The 20,013-nt window shown below is 40.2% G+C and overlaps 1 protein-coding gene across 1 annotated transcript in view; it reads left to right on the top strand.

Moving 5' to 3' along the window:
• STK3 (serine/threonine kinase 3) overlaps positions 1–20,013 on the top strand; it is a 488,063-nt gene that overhangs the window by 57,976 nt on the left and 410,074 nt on the right. The window contains 2 exon segments of the mRNA XM_055286906.2: positions 541–717; positions 720–730. Of these exon segments, the coding sequence (XP_055142881.1) occupies positions 541–717; positions 720–730 (188 nt within the window).

Raw genomic sequence — 20,013 nt, 5'->3', positions numbered from 1 at the left:
GGATTTTTTATTTAAACAAATTAAAATGAAGATTAAAAAGGGGGCTCCCCGAGTAAGTGCCCAGAGCAATAAATAAAAATAGACTCACATCTTAGAATATCATCGTGAAGTTTTAGAGCACCACGGATAAAGAAATATCCTGAAGACTTTCAGAGAGGGGAAAAAATAGATCACATATATAGGAATGGGAATCCTATGGGCACAAAACTTATCAATGGCATTACTGAAAACTATAAGTTACAGCAAAATAGTCTTGGTGGTAAGGGCTCAGTGACGTCATTCCTTACAGTAGCTAATAAGTGCTACCTTGGAAGATTTCCTTACTTGTCCACATTGGCTGTCCGAAGCTTACAGGATGTAGTAGTAGTACACCTTGGGGGAACTCCTGCTCTTCTCAGGATGACCCCCTTAATTGCTTCCTTTGCTCTCCCCTCCCTGTTCCCAACATGCTGAGGTCATCCCCGGCAACCCTATTTATATGTGACTGCCCCTCTGGCTTCAGTTGACTGAACTAAGGAGTGAATTTTTTATTCCAAATAGGCCATTCAATGTCCCTTCTTCAGGAATTTGGGGAAAGGATGGAGAGATCTCTCTGAGCTAGACTCTTCAGTGCAGGAAAGGTTACAACTCATGGACAGTGGCATTACCATCTGCCTTAGGAACGGAGCAGCCTCTGTCTTCAAGAAAAAAGAATGGAGCACACAAGGAGAAGAAAACAGAAGCAAGACAGGTAAAGAAATGCCCGGTTGCAGTCCCTCCTCAGACCAGGCAGCAGTTTTGGTGTTGGGTTCCTTTAGATGTTTTTTGTCCTTAAAATAAATTTTTCTTTTTATTTATCTTAAATTGATGTGTTACTTGGAAACAAAGGACTTCAGTAATACAGAAGAGTGTTTGGATTTCCTTGCAGATATTTTAGCCCAAGAGAGTGATTTAGATAGTTTCGATGAAATTTTGTAATATGCTGTATTTTCCTTCTGGCAGGCCAGCCTAATCCATAAGTAATGTGATGAACGGTGGAGAATGACCTCATCAAGCCCCAATGAATGTACATTGTTGGGTGGTTTCCAAACTGAATGGTTAATCATCAGACTTGCCTGGCACTTTTTAAAAATGCAGATTCTGGACTCCCCTCTCACCCTTAGCTATGGAAGGAGAACAGTAGAGGGAAAACAGGAGAGAAATTAGTTTTGCGTAAGGGTGCCTGGATAGTTTTGAGAGATTCCATGTCAGATATTCAACTTTCTTTTAATAGTTTCTCTTAAAAAACAAAAAAACAAAACAAAACAAAACAAAAAACCCTTGCTGATAACGTGCTTGTGCTTAACGTAGGCCTTTTCTCATTTTACAAAGAAAGACTCATCACCATCCCAAATCAAGCTGGCCTTGGGTATGAGAACTCCCAGGACACCAAAGAGAAGGTTCCTACAAATGATGTGGTTCCCAGATAAGGCTTAGAAACTCTTATTTAGAAAACCTTATTTCTGAGAGTAAAACCAGCATTAGAAATGGCCATTTTGGTATTGAGATATTTGGTTGAGTGTGATGGTAGGAGTAATGATAATTGTTGTTTAACATCTTTCTTCTTTCATCTGAGTGGCCCTGTCCTAGTTGTTCCTCTAAATAAGGCAGCTGTTAAAGAACGCATTACCTGGTGAGTAAAAAAAGAGGATATTGGGCCAGGCATGGTGGCTTATGCCTCCAGCACTTTGGGAGGCTGAGGCAGACGGATCACTTGAGGTCAGGAGTTCGAGACCAGCCTGGCCAACATGGTGAAACCCCATCTCTACTAAAAATACAAAAACTAGCTGGGCATTGTGGCATGTGCCTATAATCCCAGCTACTTGGGAGGCTGAGGGCAGGAGAATGGCTTGAACCTGGGAGGCAGAGGTTGCAGTAAGGCAAGACTGCACCATTGCACTCCAGCCTGCGCAACAGAGCGAGACTCTGCCTAAGAAAAAAAAAAGGTATTGGTATGAAGGAGTAAATGTCAATATATTTAAATATATGTAAATATTGATTATTTTTTTACCTCTTCAATTACTTATTCCTAAAATGTATCATTGATTAGAAAGGAACCCATAAACATATACATCTACTACGTACCCACAAAAATTAAAAAAAAAAAAATTTTAAAAAGGAAAGGGAAGCAACTATAAACACCCAAAGCAGTATAGGTGAATGATTCTATTTTAAATGTTTTTCATGACTACCCAATTTTTCAGGAATAAGCCATGGATAAATTTTTTATTTATTTTGGACTTGCTGTATATTATTACATAAAGAATATAGTTAAAGTTGATTATCAAATCATCATGAAGTATTTATTTCAAATATGGTCAATTCTCATCTTTAAAAATATTTTTTGAATGAAACAATTTTTTTTTTAGAAACAGGGTCTTGCTCCATCACTCAGGCTGAAGTGCAGTGGCATAATCCTAGCTCACTATGGCCTCAACCTCCTGACCTCAAGCTTCTAGCCTTCTCCCTCTTTGGCCTAATTCTCATTTTTATTTATTAAATTTTGCATATTTTCTTCTTTTGATTAATAAGAAATAAAGTGCTAGCTTCTGGGTTTTTTTGCAATGCATACACTTTCATTAATTCGTGGGGAAATTTTGATCATATATTTAAATAAAATTACAGAGTTTGATATTTTTTAAATTAACAGACTGTTTTTTAGAGCAGTTTTAGGTTTACAGAAAAAATGAGTGAAAAGTACAGAGTTCCCATATCTCTTCTTTTTTCTCCCCCTCCCAACATTTCCCTGATGATTAATATCTTGCATTAGTATGGTACATTTGTTATGATTGATAAGCCAATATTGATTCATTATTATTAACTAAAGTCTACAGTTTACATTAGGGTTAATTCTTTGTGTGGTACATTCTATGGGATTGGACAAATGTATAATGACATATACCCACCATAACAGTATCGGACAGAAGAGTTTTACTGCTCTGAAATGCTCCTGTGCTCCACCTGTTCATCCATGTCTCCCCCACAACTCCAGGAACAACTGACCTTCTACTGTCTCCATAGTTTTGCCTTTTCCAGAATGTCATACAGTTGGAATCATATAGTATGTAGCCTTTTGGGGTTGGCTTCTTTCACTTAGTAATATGCATTTAAGGTTCCTCTATGTCTTTTCGTGGCTTGATAACTCATTTCATGTTAGTGCTGAATAATATTCCATTGTGTGGATGTACTACAGCCTGTCTATCCATTCACCTATTGAAGGAAATCATTGTCATGTTCGAGTTTTAGAAATTAGAACGAAGCTGCTATGTTTATTATTAACTAAATAATAATATGCTATATGTTATTGGCATAAATATGTTATTTATTAACCAAACATTCATATGCAGGTTTTGGGGTAGACATAAGTTTGGGTGATACCGAGGAGCGAAACCATTGCTGCATAATTAAGAGTATGTTTAGTTTTGTAAAATACTGCCAAACCGACTTTCACACTGGCTCTATCATTTGCATTCTTACCAGCAATGAATTGAAGTTTCTGTTGCTCCACATCCTCATCAGCATTTTGTATTGTCAGTGTTTTCCATTATAGCTATTCAAATAGGTGTGTAGTAGTTTCTAATTTTTGTTTTAATTTGTAATTCCCTAATGACATATGATGTTGAACTTCTTTTCATATGCTTATTTTCCATCTGTATATCTTTTTTGGTGAAGTGAGATTTTTTCATGTCTTTTGCCCATCCTTTATCAGATATGCAAATATTTTCTCCCAGTCTGTGGCTTGTCTTTTTATTTTCTTAATGGAGTTTGTTTTGCATTCTTGGTTCTTACTCTTTCTCAAAAAATGAACACCAGAGTTTGATCAAAATAAATTTTTCAGAAGAATATTATGCCTTTTATGATACCTCTAACTTCACAAATAACCTAAAAGTTTAGTCACACATTCTATTACATTTTTACAAAGTATCAGGTTGGTGCAAAAAAGTTTCTGCTTTGTCGAAATTTGCTGCTTGATATTGGAATACATTCTTAAATAAATGTGGTTATGTTATATATCATTTTAATGCATGTTTCTTACTTTTTTTTGCTAATGAATTATTACTTGCATTTATTTTATTTATTTTTGAGATGGAATCTCCCTCTGTCACTCAGGGTAGAGGGCAGTGGCGCAATTTCGACTCACTGCAACCACTGCCTCCTAGGTTCAAGTGATTCTCCTGCCTCAGCCTCCCGAGTAGCTGGGATTACAGGCATATATCACCACGCCTGGCTAACTTTTGTATTTTTAGTAGAGACAGCGTTTTGCCATGTTAGCCAGGCTGGTCTTGAACTCCTGACCTCAGGTGTTCCACCCACCTTGGCCTCCCGAAGTGCTGGGATTACAGGCTGACCCACTGTGCCCAGCCTATTTTGTATTTATTTTTGGCTATGGAAATGATGTTAGAGAAAAAGCACATTTAAGTGATTTTCTTATTCGAGTTCAAAATGGTTGAAACAGCAAATTGATTTATTATCTTGTTTAGCACGTTTGAATAACATGTTATAAAATTGATATATTAATTATCATGTTATCAATTTAATCTTTTTTAGTAATATTATATGGTACTTCCCTGAAGATATTTCTCAGTTGTTTTTAATAATGTTTTTGAGATATGAATTAATACATTAATTTGAATTGAAAAAGTCATTGCACACTGATTAATTTTTGAGAAAAAAAAGAAAAAGTCAGGCTTTGTATGAAAGTGAAATAAGGCTGATTAGATTGACATAGAGGATTAGCTCTTTAGGTTTTGTGGCAGGTATTTTCCAAGACTCGAATGTACTCTTTCCTCAGCTCCCAGTTTTGACAAAAGTATATGTAAAATGTGTTAAGAAGAGTTTACTGAAAAAAACTGAATTGACAGAAGTGTAATGGAATTAAGATTGATATAGATATCCTAGTCCTGTCTAAATCCAGAGGATAAAACCTTATGCCTCGAAGTGAAAGAGTAACAGCTGTGGTCAGCCATCTGTATCTGTGGGTTCAGCATCTGTGGATTCAACCAACCTCAGATCAAAAATATCCAGAAAAAAAGTTGTCTGTACTCAACATGTACAGACTTTTTGCTTTCTTGTCATTATTCCCCAAACAATATGGTATAACAACTATTTATGTAGCATTTACACTGTATTAGATGTTACAAGTAATCTACAGATGATTTAAAGTATACAGGAGGACGTACATGGGTTATATGAAAATACTGTGCCATTTTATTTTAGGGACTTGAGTATCTGTGGATTTTGGTATCCAAGTGTGTATACACAAATACACCAATTTATGGCTGGGTGCGGTGGCTCACACCTGTAATCCCAGCTACTCGGGAGGCTGAGGCAGGAGAATTCCTTGAACCCAGGAGGCTGAGGTTGCAGTGAGCAGAAATCGCGCCACTGCACTACAGCCTGGGCAAAAGAGCAAAACTCCATCTCAAAAAAAAAAAAAAAAAAAAAAAAGAAAGAAAAGAATTCTCTATCAATAGACTTTTTTGGTCAGGCGTGGCAGCTCACCCCTGTAATCCCAGCACTTTGGGAGTGTTATAAATAAAGTTTCAGTGCCACAAAAGAAATAGCACTTCAATATAAAATTTTCCTTTTAATTCTCAGCAAGGCAAGTTACTTCTAGAGAATGGTGCACCCTTACAGATGGAGCAATGGTGGGCGCGCACTTGGACAAGCAAGGGGAAGGTGTTCTTATCCCTGACGCAAGTGGCCCCTGCTGCTGTGTTGTTCCCCTATTGGCTAGGGTTAGACCGCACAGGCTAAACTAATTCCGATTAGCTAATTTAAAGAGAGTGACGGGGTGAGTGGTTTGGCGGGAAAAATGGTTATGACAGAGCAGGTAATCGGAATTTGTCAGTGTGGAGTAGGTAATCGGAATGAGTCAGGGTTGTGCAGGTGATTGAAATGAGTCAGGGTGGAGCCGTTAATCGAAAAAGATTGCTTTATGAGGAAGTTAAGTTTAAAAATAGAAGGCAAATAATTGAACATACTGACATATTGATTCTTTGAAAAGAAATTTAGAACTCATATCTAACAAAAGGCAGAGGCGGGTGGATCACTTGAGCCCAGGAGTTCGAGACCAGCCTGGCCAACATGGGGAAACCCAGTTCCTACCAAAAATACAAAAATTAGCTGGGCATAGTGGCTCACAGCTGTAATCCCAGTTACTCAGGAGGCTGAGGCACGAGAATTGCTTGAGCCCAGGAGGCAGAGGTTGCAGTAAGCTGAGATCATACTACTGCACTTCAGCCTGGGTGACAGAGCAAGACTCAAAAAAAAGATTTTCTTTTGTTGTTGTTGCAACAAATTTGGTTATGATTTGCTAACACCAGTTTGAGCAGGTCAGTTCACCCAAAACTCCGGGGCCAGTTTCTTTGTAAAATTAGACCAGTGACTATTTCTTTTAGGTTTCCTCAATCTCTATAATTCTTTTATTTTATTATTGTCTTAAAAGTGCCTGGAAAACATTTTTAAAGTACTATATAATAATTATTTCAATATCTTTTTCAGTTTTTTTCCCCCACAAAACATGGAATGACTGGCCTGGGCGCGGTGGCTCACGCCTGTAATCCCAACACTTTGCGAGGCCAAGGTGGGCAGATCACCTGAGGTCGGGAGTTCGAGACCAGCCTGACCAACATGGAGAAACCCCGCCTCTACTAAAAATACAAAATTAGCCAGGCGTAGTGGCATATACCTGTAATCCCAGCTACTTGAGAGGCTGAGGCAGGAGAATCGCTTGAACCCGGGAGGCGGAGGTTGTGGTGAGCTGTGATCGTCCCATTGCACTCCAGCCTGGGCGACAAGAGTGAAACTCCATCTAAAAAAAAAAAAAAAAAAAAAAAAAATGGAATGACTGAATTTATTAACATAGTATTACTGCTAATTTTTTTTAAGTGAGCCTAAGAGTGAAAAGTCTAAACAATCAGTCGAAGGCATTTGTTCCATCACCTTAAGCTTTGGAGTTTGAAAAGTAAACTGTACAGTCTCCTGAGCTAGAACAGAGACAATATGGAGGATGTCAGACTGCCCATTATTTTAAATTCCAGATTCACATAGAATTGTAAGTGCTGACCTAATACTGCTTTGTTATCAGAATGCCCGTTTGTATTGTCATTACATAGCCTAGATAAACCTTAAAAGACCTGTTTACTTTGAATCTTTAGTTATATGGTAATGCATGTTGTTTCTAAAACCTTTTGGAATAGATGTCATAGTTCAAAATCACAGTTATCTATCTATCTAATCATTCTAGCTAACAAAAATTACAAAGTGTGTAACAAATTCTTAGATAACCCTGCAAGGCTATGTTTTAATGGAATAACCAGGATCTTTTTGTTCTGGGCGGAACAAAATTTTCTTTATCTTTTCTGCAAGGAGTTGGCAGTTTACTCAAGGGCGTTTCTAGCTTTTCAAAATGCAAATTTACAAGCACATTGCCTACATTTAAAACTACATATATTTGTCTGTTTTGATCTGCACAGCAGTTCTCAGCAATAGACAGGGTTGCTGCTGTTAGTCACATTTGGAGAAGCTGAAACAGAGAGACTGAGGCTTTCTCACTTTCACACAGCTTCTTAGAGACGATCAAGCAACAAGTTTATTGAGCTCTACTAGGAGCAAGTCATTGTTCCAGTCCTAGAAGTCAACTATAATATCCTGGCCTCAAGAGACTTTCCTCTAGACCTGGGCAGGAGAACAAAGCTTTGTGGAGCCGCAGTGTAGTGAGAGTGTTCCTGTGGTCCTTCCCAACACAAATGCCTCTCTGCCTCTCTTGCCTATGCCTTTGGTTTATTATGGACATTCCTGGGCACTGCTTGGCTTGCTAGCTTCTCAAATGGCAGACAGAGATCAGTGATTTCTGACTCTAGGGCAGACTCAAAAGTCTGGAATTTAGGGACATTTCTCCTGAATACGATAATTTGGTGGCTGGATCCATTGAGAGATTAATTTCTCTTAGGTTTCTTACAGTAAGAAAACATGAAAACAATAAGTAGAATTTTTCCCTCTTGGTCTTTGACCCACTTCAAGCAGTCAAGTGAGCCTGCTTTTGTTCTCTGGTGTCATTAAAAGGCTTTTCCTTCCCCAACCTCTCAAGCCCTAGGTTCCTAAAGGTGCTGGATTATTCAAGAAGCAGAGGGACCCCAAAGACTGAAGGGGGCTAAGTGCAACAGCTGCTCCCATGTTGTACCCCAGAAGGGATTGGACATTTGATGGGAATGGGGAGCAGTGGTGCTGGGGGACCAGACTGAACACCAAGAACCACTGCCTTTGGTGCCACAATGGAAGTTTCCTATGACTCTGCTTGGCACTAAGCATAATGGAGAGAATAGGGTCCTTCGTTTTTAAACAGACCCTGCAGGCTTGGTCAATAAGCATCTGGTACTGTGATGACCTGAGAAATAAAGGCTCTTCTACCATTTCCTGCGTACCACATTATCCTACCCCTATCTCTACTGTTGGACTATCCAAAGGAGGAGGAGAAAACTCATACTAATCATTGTGATGATGATCTACCATGCATTGAGATATACCATATATATACGGTGTTTACTTAGCAGGACAATTTGTGAAAAATTTCACGTGGCAGAATAACGATTACAGAGTTAACTGTGTCTTGTGTTCAAGGTTGTAGGCTCATCAGCAAAGAATGAGAGGAATTTTTCCAGATCTCTTCCAACAAAGAAGCCTAGGCATTGTGTTCTGAAACCTGGATTTCTTTTAACCTCTGGGAAGAATGAAATGGTCTTTATTTATAAAGGTCTAAATCCCAAGTGGAAACTTAAAGGACTGAGCTTCTGGATTTTATTTGGCCTGAAAAATGTTTTAAGAGAATGTGAATTAGACGCTTGTGTTTAAAAAACAGAAGTTTTCATATAAAAACTGAAATTTCTAGTACCTCTTTAAAAATCAGAAGATTTGGTAACATTCAGCGTAACCTCTGTGACAACAGGCAGTTGGGGATGAGCTGGAGCTCCAACTCAAGACAAGAACGTTCTTTCCAGTTTGCCACAGTACCCAAGATGCCTGAATGTCTTCTATGGTACCAACGTCCTTAAAGAATATTTCTGTCTGGCTTCTATAGATATTTGAGTTTTTGATCTCTGGTCTGGGTCTATTGATGGGAAAAGAGCTGAATATTTCCACATAATTGAGGAAGATTGGCTCAATCTCAGAAGTGACTTCCCCAAATCTGGACAAGAGAATAGGATCTGGGACCTATCCACTGATGCTATATGGGTTTAAAGACTTCTAATTATTTATTCAGGAAAATATGTAGTGCAAACACTCACTACGTAATGGACAGTTGTCATGTATTGATTCAAAATAAAAATTGGATCATATTGTTTACAACTTGTATTTTTAATTTACTGAATATATTTAAAAATCATAAACATGGGCCAGTTGTGGTGGCTCATGCCTGTAATCCCAGCTGTTTGAGAGGCTAGGGTGAGGGGATTGCTTAAGGCCAGGAGTTTGAGACCAGCCTTGGCAACATAGTGAGACCCCATCTTTAAAAACAAAAATTAGCAGGATGTGATGGTGTGCACCTGTAGTCCCAGCTACTGGGGAGGCCGAGGTGAGAGGATTGCTTGAGACCAGGAGTTCAAGCCTGCAATGAACTATGATCTCACCACCACACTCCAGCCTGGGTGACAGAGGGAGACCTTGTCTCCAAAAAAAAAAAAGAAAAATTGTAAACATTTTGATGGATAGCATATATATATATATATACACACACACACACACACACACACACACACACACACACACACACACGGGTTATAAAGGAAACAATGAAGCAAGACTATCCATTTGAGTTGGCCAATCTTGCTGTATTACTTTCCTGTGGCTGCCGTAACAAATTATCACAAACTTGGTGGCTTAAAACAACAGGAGTTTATTCTTTCATTGTTTTGGAGGCCAGAAGTCTGACATAAAGGACTTGGCAGAACATTCAAATTCAGGAAATACAGAGAACGCCACAAAGATAGTCCTTGAGAAGAGCAACTCCAAGACACCTAATTGTCAGATTCACCAAAGTTGAAACAAAGGAAAAAATGTTAAGGGCAGCCAGAGAGAAAGGTCGGGTTACCCACAAAGGGAAGCCCATCAGACTAACAGCGGATCTCTTGGCAGAAACTCTACAAGCCAGAAGAGAGCGGGGGCCAATATTCAACATTCTTAAAGGAGAGAATTTTCAACCCAGAATTTCATGTCCAGCCAAACTAAGCTTCATAAGTGAAGGAGAAATAAAATCCTTTACAGACAAGCAAATGCTAAGAGATTTTGTCACCACCAGGCCTGCCCTAAAAGAGCTCCTGAAGAAAGCACTAAACATGGAAAGGAAAAACCGGTACTAGCCACTGGAAAAACACGCCAGATTGTAAAGACCATCGAGGCTAGGAAGAAACTGCATCAACTAACGAGCAAAATAACCAGCTAACATCATAATGACAGGATCAAATTCACACATAACAATATTAACCTTAAATGTAAATGGGCGAAATGCTCCAATCAAAAGACACAGACTGGCAAATTGGATAAAGAGTCAAGACCTATCAGTGTGCTATATTCAGGAAACCCATCTCACATGCAGAGACATACATAGGCTCAAAATAAAGGGATGGAGGAAGATCTACCAAGCAAATGGAAAACAACAAAAAAAAGCAGGGGTTGCCATCCCAGTCTCTGATAAAACAGACTTTAAACCAATAAAGATCAAAAGAGACAAACAAGGCCATTACATAATGGTAAAGGGTTCAATTCAACAAGAAGAGCTAACTATCCTAAATATATATGCATCCAATACAGGAGCACCCATATTTATAAAGCAAGTCCTTAGAAACCTACAGAGAGACTTAGACTCCCACACAATAATAATGGGAGATTTTAACACCCCACTGTCATCATTAAACAGATCAACGAGACAGAAAGTTAACAAGGATATCCAGGAATTGAACTCAGCTCTGCACCAAGCGGACCTAATAGACATCTACAGAACTCTCCACCCCAAATCAACAGAATATACATTCTTCTCAGCACCACATCATACTTATTCCAAAACTGACCACATAGTTGGAAATAAAGCACTCCTCAGCAAATGTAAAAGAACAGAAATTAAAACAAACTGTCTCTCAGACCACAGTGCAATCAAACTAGAACTCAGGATTAAGAAACTCACTCAAAACTGATCAACTACATGGAAACTGAACAACCTGCTCCTGAATGACTCCTGGGTACATAACGAAATGAAGGCAGAAATAAAGATGTTCTTTGAAACCAACGAGAACAAAGACACAACATACTAGAATCTCTGGGACACATTTAAAGCAGTGTGTAGAGGGAAATTTATAGCACTAAATACCCACCAGAGAAAGCAGGAAAGATCTAAAATTGACACCCTAACATCACAATTAAAAGAACTAGAGAAGCAAGAGCAAACACATTCAAAAGCTAGCAGAAGGCAAGAAATAACTAAGATCAGAGCAGAACTAAGGAGATAGAGACACAAAAAACCCTTCAAAAGAATCAATGAATCCAGGAGCTGTTTTTTTGAAAAGATCAACAAAATAGATTGACCACTAGCAAGACTAATAAAGAAGAAAAGAGAGAAGAATCAGATAGATGCAATAAAAAATAATAAAGGGGATATCACCACCAATCCCACAGAAATACAAACTACCATCAGAGAATACTACAAACACCTCTACACAAATAAACTAGAAAATCTAGAAGAAATGGATAAATTCCTGGACACATACACCCTCCCAAGACTAAACCAGGAAGAGGTTGAATCCCTGAATAGACCAATAACAGGTTCTGAAATTGAGGCAATAATTAATAGCCTACCAACCAAAAAAAGTCCAGGACCAGATGGATTCACAGCCAAATTCTACCAGAGGTACAAAGAGGAGCTGGTACCATTCCTTCTGAAACTATTCCAATCAATAGAAAAAGAGGGAATCCTCCCTAATTCATTTTATGAGGCCAACATCATCCTGATACCAAAGCCTGGCAGAGACACAACCAAAAAAGAGAATTTTAGACCGATATCCCTGATGAACATCCACACAAAAATCCTCAAAAAAATACTGGCAAACTGAATCCAGCAGCACATCAAAAAGCTTATACACCATGATCAAGTGGGCTTCATCCCTGAGATGCTAGGCTGGTTCAACATATGCAAATCAATAAACGTAATCCATCATATAAACAGAACCAAAGACAAAAACCACATGATTATCTCAATAGATGCAGAAAAGGCCTTTGAAAAATTCAACAGCCCTTTATGCTAAAAACTCTCAATAAACTAGGTATTGATGGGACGTATCTCAAAATAATAAGAGCTATCTATGACAAACCCCCAACCAATATCATACTAATGGGCAAAAACTGGAGGCATTCCCTTTGAAAACAGGCACAAGTCAGGGATGCCCTCTCTCACCACTCCTATTCAACATAGTGTTGGAAGTTCTGGCCAGGGCAATCAGGCAAGAGAAAGAAATAAAGGGTATTCAGTTATGTAAAGAGGAAGTCAAATTGTCCCTGTTTGCAGATGACATGATTGTATATTTAGAAAACCCCATCGTCTCAGCCCAAAATCTCCTTAAGCTGATAAGCAACTTCAGCAAAGTCTCAGGATACAAAATCAATGTGCAAAAATCACAAACATTCCTATACACCAATAACAGACAAACAGAGAGCCAAATCATGAGTGAACTACCATTCACAATTGCTTCAAAGAGAATAAAATACCTAGGAATCCAACTTACAAGGGATGTGAAGGACCTCTTCAAGGAGAACTACAAACCATGGCTCAATGAAATAAAAGAGGACAGAAACAAATGGAAGAACATTCCATGCTCATGGATAGGAAGAATCAATATTGTGAAAATGGCCATACTGCCCAAGGTAATTTATAGATTCAATGCCATCCCCATCAAACTACCAATGACTTTCTTCACAGAATTGGAAAAAACTACTTTAAAGTTCATATGGAATCAAAAAAGAGCCCGCATTGCCAAGACAATCCTAAGCAAAAAGAACAAAGCTGGAGGCATCAAGCTACCTGACCTCAAACTATACTACAAGGCTACAGTAATCAAAACAGCATGGTACTGGTACCAAAACAGAGACATAGATCAATGGAACAGAATGGAGCCCTCGGAAATAATACCAGATATCTACAAACATCTGATCTTTGACAAACCTGACAAAAACAAGCAATGGGGAAAGGATTCCCTATTTAATAAATGGTGCTGGGAAAACTAGCTAGCCATATGTAGAAAGCTGAAACTGGATCCCTTCCTTACACCTTATACAAAAATTAATTCAAGATGGATTAAAGATCTAAATGTTAGACCTAAAACCATAAAAACCCTAGAGGAAAACCTAGGCAATACCATTCAGGCCATAGTCATGGGCAAGGACTTCATGACTAAAACACCAAAAGCAGTGGCAACAAAAGCCAAAATTGACAAATGGGATCTAATTAAACTAAAGAGCTTCTGCACAGCAAAAGAAACTACCATCAGAGTGAACAGGCAACCTACAGAACGGGAGAAAATTTTTAAAATCTACCCATCTGACAAAGGGCTAATATCCAGAATCTACAAAGAACTTAAACAAATTTATAAGAAAAAATCAAACAACCCCAACAAAAAGTGGGCAAAGGATATGAACAGACACTTCTCAAAAGAAGACATTTATGCAGCCAACAGACACATAAAAAATGCTCATCATCATTGGCCATTAGAGAAATGCAAATGAAAACCACAAGGAGATACCATCTCACACCAGTTAGAATGGCGGTTATTGAAAAGTCAGGAAACAGCAGGTGCTGGAGAGGATGTGGAGAAATAGAAATGATTTTACACTGTTGATGGGACTGTAAACTAGCTCAACCATTGTGGAAGTCAGTGTGGCGATTTCTCAAGGATCTAGAACTAGAAATACCATTTGACCCAGCCATTCCATTACTGGGCATATACCCAAAGGATTATAAATCATGCTGCTATAAAGACACATGCACACATATGTTTATTGCGGCACTATTCACAATAGCAAAGACTTGGAACCAACCCAAATGTCCATCAATGATAGACTGGATTAAGAAAATGTGGCACATATACACCATGGAATACTATGCAGCCATAAAAAAGGATGAGTTCATGTCCTTTGTAGAGACATAGATTAAGCTAGAAACCATCATTCTGAGCAAACTTTCACAAGAATAGAAAACCAAACAGCACATGTTCTCACTCATAGGTGGGAATCGAACAATGAGAACACTTGGACACAGGGTGGGGAACATTACACACCGGGCCTGTCATGGGGTTGGGGGAGAGGGGAGGGATAGCATTAGGAGATATACCTAATGTAAATGAGTTAATGGGTGCAGCACACCAACATGGCACATGTATACATATGTAACAAACCTGCACATTGTGCACATTAACCCTAGAACTTAAAGTATAATAATAATAATAATAAAAAGAAAAAATATATTATCCCAACGCAAAGAAAAAAAAGAAAATCTTCAAAGACAATGATACTCATTTCTATTTTCTTATAGTATTTCTGAAATGTATAATAAATCTGTATAAATGGATTAAAATTTTAAAAAAATAAAATAAAGGATTTTGCAGGACGGTGCTCTCTTTGAAGTCTCTAGCGGAAAATCCTCCCTTGCCTCTCCCAGCTTTTGGTGGCTCCAGGCATCCCTTAGCTGTGGCTGCATAACTCTAATCTCTACCTCTGTCTTCATATGGCCTTCCTTTCTGTGTTTCTCAAATCTCCTTCTGCCATTCTCTATAAGGACTCCTATCATTGAATTTAAGGACTGCCCATATTATTCAGGATGATTACATCTAGAGATTCTTTTTTTTGTTTGTTTTATTTATTTATTTATTTATTTATTTATTTATTTATTTTTTTATTTTTTTGAGACGGATTCTCGCTCTGTCGCCCAGGCCGGAGTGCAGTGGCGGGATCTCGGCTCACTGCAAGCTCTGCCTCCCGGGTTCACGCCATTCTCCTGCCTCAGCCTCTCTGAGTAGCTGGGACTACAGGCGCCCACCACCTTGCCTGGCTAATTTTTTGTATTTTTAGTAGAGACGGGGTTTCACCATGGTCTCGATCTCCTGACCTCATGATCCACCCGCCTCGGCCTCCCAAAGTGCTGGGATTACAAGCATGAGCGACCGCGCCCGGCTTATCTTTTTTTTTTTTGCACATTTTTTTTTATTATTATACTTTAGGTTTTAGGGTACATGTGCACAATGTGCAGGTTTGTTACATATGTATCCATGTGCCATGTTGTTTTGCTGCACCCATTAACTCGTCATTTAGCATTAGGTATATCTCCTAATGCTGTCCCTCCCCACTCCCCCCAACCTACAACAGTCCCTGGAGTGTGATGTTCCCCTTCCTGTGTCCATGTGTTCTCATTGTTCAGAGTTCCCACCTATGAGTGAGAACATGCGGTGTTTGGTTTTTTGTCCTTGCGATAGTTTACCGAGAATGATGGTTTCCAGTTTCATCCATGTCCCTACATATACATCTAGAGATTCTTTATTATTTTATTTTATTTATTTTTTGAGACAGGGTCTCATTCTGTTGTCCAGGATGGAGTGCAGTGGCATAATTTCGGCTCACTGTAACCTCTCTCTCCTGGGCTCAAGGGATTCTCCTGCCTCAGCCTTCTGAATAACTGAGATTACAGGTGTGAGCCACCACACCCAGCTAACTTTTGCATTTTTGGTAAAGACTGGGTTTCACCATGTTGGCCAGGCTGGCCTCGAACTCCTGGGCTCGAGTGATCCACCAGCCTCAGCCTCCTAAAGTGCTGGGACTACAGGCAAGAGCCACCAGACCCAGCGTGAGATTCTTAATGATATCAGCAAAGACTCCTTTTCTTTTCTATTTTCTCTTTCTCTCCTTCCTTCCTCCTTCCTTCTTTCCTTCCTTCCTCCTTTCTTTTCTTCTTTCTTTCTTTCTTTCTTTCTTTCTTTCCTTTCTTTCTTTTCTTTCTTTCTTTCTTCCTTCCTTCCTTCCTTCCTTCCTTCCTTCCTTCCTTCCTTCCTTTCCTTTCCTTTCCTTTCCTTTCCTTTCCTTTCCTTCCCTCCCTCCCTCCCTCCCTCCCTCCCTCTCTCTCTCTCTCTCTCTCTTTCTTTCTTTCTTTCTTTCTTTCTTTCTTTCTTTCTTTCTTTTTTGAGTCAAGGTCTCACGCTGTCATGCAAGCTGGAGTGCAATGGCAGGATCACAGCTCACTACAGCCTTGACCTCGCAGGCTCAAGCTATCCTCCCACCTCAGCCTCTCGAGTAGCTGGGACCACAGGCATGCGCCACCACAGCTCGCTATTTTTTTTTTTTTTTTTAATTTTTAGTAGAGACGAGGTCTCACTATGTTGCCCAGGCTGGTCTCAAACTCCTGAGCTCAAGCCGTCTGCCGGCCTCGGCCTCCTAAAGTGCTGGGATTTACAGGCACGAGCCACTGCACTAGGTCCCTTTTTCTAAATAAGGTCACATTCACAGGTTCCAAGTGGACACATCTTTTTGGAGGCCACAATTTAACCCACTATGCTTGGTTAAATGATTTTCTTCTTAAAAATTATTTTTTAAAGGAGTGATTGATTTAAATTTCCAGGTCCTTTTATCACATGGCTACATGGTGGGCAGAACTGAGCTGTGGCAGAACCCACTTAGTGGCTCCTGCGGGGCTGGGGGATATACAGTAACAAATAGGCCACACACCCAAGAAACATGCACTGAGTGTTTAACTCCCTGAGCTTTGCTATCCAGAGGAAGTGGTGGTGAAATTGCAGCATTAAGGTTAATGATCTTTCTCCCCAGGTTGTGCGATTTGGATTACAAAACTCAACTGAGACTTCTTTGAGAATTGAATAGCTTCCACTCATGGACTGTCCCAAGATTTCTAAAAAGTTGACTTCAATAAAAGGTATTTTATTTGGCAGACAATAAAGGGCTGTTTTTTTACATTTTTTTATTTATTCTGCCTCCAGGATTATACATTGGAGGTATAGGTCTGGTTGGCACTTGTTCTCTTTTGTATTTCAGGAGTCACCCTAACCATCTACAAGCTGGATTTTTTAAATTATTCAGATCCATGGAACATCCAGAGCCTTCACTGGTGATGAGGCTGTGTGTGGTGCTCAGGGACAGGCATCATTCTTTGAAATGGTAGGCAAGTCTCAGCAGAGCACCTAAAGAGGGTATTTCCTGTACTGTCAAAAGAGTTACCATAAATGGGAATGTTATAATAGCAGCTAAAGTTCACCAGGGGCTTATTATAGGCCTGGCACCATCCTAGGCCCTGGCATGTGCTGCATTTATTCCTTCATTTAAGCTATGAAATAACCCTGTGAGGCATGTACTATTACTATCTCCATTTCACAAATGAGAAAACTGGGACATGGAGAGGTTAAATTCTTGCCAAAGGTTGGTAAGCAATGAAGCTGAGATACAAACCAGTTAGGGTAGCTCCAGAGACTGTGCTCATAACCACTCTGTAATCTGCATCTTCTGATCCATTTCTGACAAAATTGTGCAGTGGGTGAAGCTGTCTCCAGTGTTTTTCCATGCCCTCTCTGCTTTGTTTTTTCCTTTCTGAGGCAGGGTAGTGTAGTAGAAAGCATATGGATGTTTTAGTCAATCTAACCCAGCTACATGAGCCTAGACAAGTTAGATAAACTTCCCGAGCCTCAGTATCTCCTTTTAAAAAAATTATTTTTTCGAGACAGGGTTTCACTCCTATCACTCAGGCTGGAGTGCAGTGGTGCGACCTCAGCTCACTGGAACCTCTGCCTCCCAGGCTCAAGTGATCCTCTTGCCCCAGCCTGCCATGACTGGGACTACAGGCATGTGCCACCACGCCCAACTAATTTTTGTATTTTTTGTAGAGGCAGGGTTTCACCATGTTGCCCAGGCTGGTCTCCAACTCCTGGGCTCAAGCAATCTACCCGCCTAGCCTCCCAAAGTGCTAGGATTATAGAAGTGAGCCACTGCGCCGGGCCAGTTTCCCCATTTTAAAATGGTAATTATAATGACAACTTCATAGGATTGTCCTGTGGATGAAATAATATAATGTAGTGGATGTCGTGGTGTGCTGCCCAGATCACCCTTTCAGGATCAAGGCACTCTTCCCCTCCCTCCCCTCCTGCCAAGAGAGTTACCTGTTAACAGTTCACAACTGAGCCTCTTCCAGAAATTGCCTTCACCTGAAGGTACTGAGTCCAAAATTATGCCCCTCCCCAGGGGCATCTGGCATCTGATGACTTATCGTGTGTGGGAAGGGCAAGAAGGCCCACTCTCTTATTTCAACTTAGGACACCTCTGAAGGACCACTCCACTTCTAGCAGCTACTGGTAGGAGGATAGGTTGAAACCTCTATTGCAACTGTGCTATTCTTCCACTTTTTCCTCTGCCCAATCCTGCTTACTTCAGTCCTCTCAGGCTTTGCTGCTGAGATCACTTCCCAATGAACCTCTACATTCAAACCTCCATTTCAGAATCTGTTTCCTGGGGAGCCTGACTTACACCAGCTAATGTATACAGAACATCTGACACATGATACACATTCAATAAACTCTGTCCAGCTTTCCTACTCACCTTGTATTCTTCCTACTGCAATGCCTCACCACCCCACAGTGCTTGTGCCTTGGACTACCTGTTGTCTCAAAGAAATTTAGCAGCCCCACATCTTGCCACAGGGAAGCATCTTGTCAAAAGCTGGTTAGTCATGGGTCAATTAATGTCTCTATTCACCTGGGTTGAGGGGTTCATAACCTCCTAGACTACATTAAGCGGTCACAGGGTGAGAGCCTGATTCTAGAGGAGATCCAATTACACCACACAGGTAGCTGCCCACAGCCCTAGACATAAGGGGCTTTCAGAGAATGTTGTTGATGATGTAAGGCCACTACTGACCCTGCAAAATGAACACTCAGTTTGCAGATTCCAAATAGGTGGAATTCAAAAACTAGACACATTCTCTCAACAGTAGGTGCTTTGAGAACTTAACAAAATTTGGAATTTCTGCTCCATCAGCAACATGCCTGAGAGATCTGAGCATGACAGTCTAAAAATTATAGGGTATAGATAGAGAAGAAAGCAGCAGCCACAGTGTGCAGGCAGCAACACACAGCAAGGGGGCACATGGTCCTGCATTCCAGGAATATTGCTTGCAGAGCCTCTGCCCACTCCAGACTAGAGGACTGTGTGGCCAGGAGGAAGAAACAGTCTGGGGCAGCCCCGTGTGTTGCCCTGTGGGCAGGTGACTGGCCTTGCAGAAAACCTAGTGGGCTATTTCACACAATGATCACTGCAGGGCACTAACAGGGCTTTGACACTCCACTGTGTTGCAAGGTAATATAGACTTAGATGGACTTTGATGTCCATAATGATACTCTATAGCCAATGGCATTGGCCTACTGCTATTTTAAAGGCACGTCGTATAACTTTATTAGAGAGTACCCCTGAGAAATGACCTGTGCTTTAAAAATAGCAAACTAGGCTGGACATGGTGGCTCATGCCTATAATCCTAGTACTTTGCGGGGCTAAGGTGGGAGGACAAAGACCAGCCTGGGCAACACAGCGAGACACCATCTCTAAAAATATTTTTAAAGATTAGCTGGGTGTGGTAGTGCACACCTGTAGTTCTAGCTACTTGGGAGGCTGAGGCAGGAGGATTGCTTAAGCCCAGGAGGTTGAGGCTGCAGTGAGATCATGCCATTGCACTCCAGCCTGGGCAACAGAGTGAGACCCTATCTTTAAAAAAAAAAAGTAGTAAACTATATGGCCATTTTGGATTGCTTATGTTGGGAGGCTGAGAGGTATAAGGGAAGGAACACAAGCTCTGGCAAAATTAACCTGGTTTCAAATTGGGTCTGCTACACTCACCTAATTGTTAAGAAACTTTTTGTAGAGACATGTCTTGCTATGTTGCCCTGTCTCGTCTTGAACTCCTGGTCTCAAGT

The sequence above is a fragment of the Symphalangus syndactylus genome, chromosome 7, assembly GCF_028878055.3.
Source record: "Symphalangus syndactylus isolate Jambi chromosome 7, NHGRI_mSymSyn1-v2.1_pri, whole genome shotgun sequence".
Classification (NCBI taxonomy): domain Eukaryota; kingdom Metazoa; phylum Chordata; class Mammalia; order Primates; family Hylobatidae; genus Symphalangus; species Symphalangus syndactylus.
Note: the sequence above shows the minus strand (reverse complement) of the source record. Positions and strands in the feature narration are given on the sequence as shown.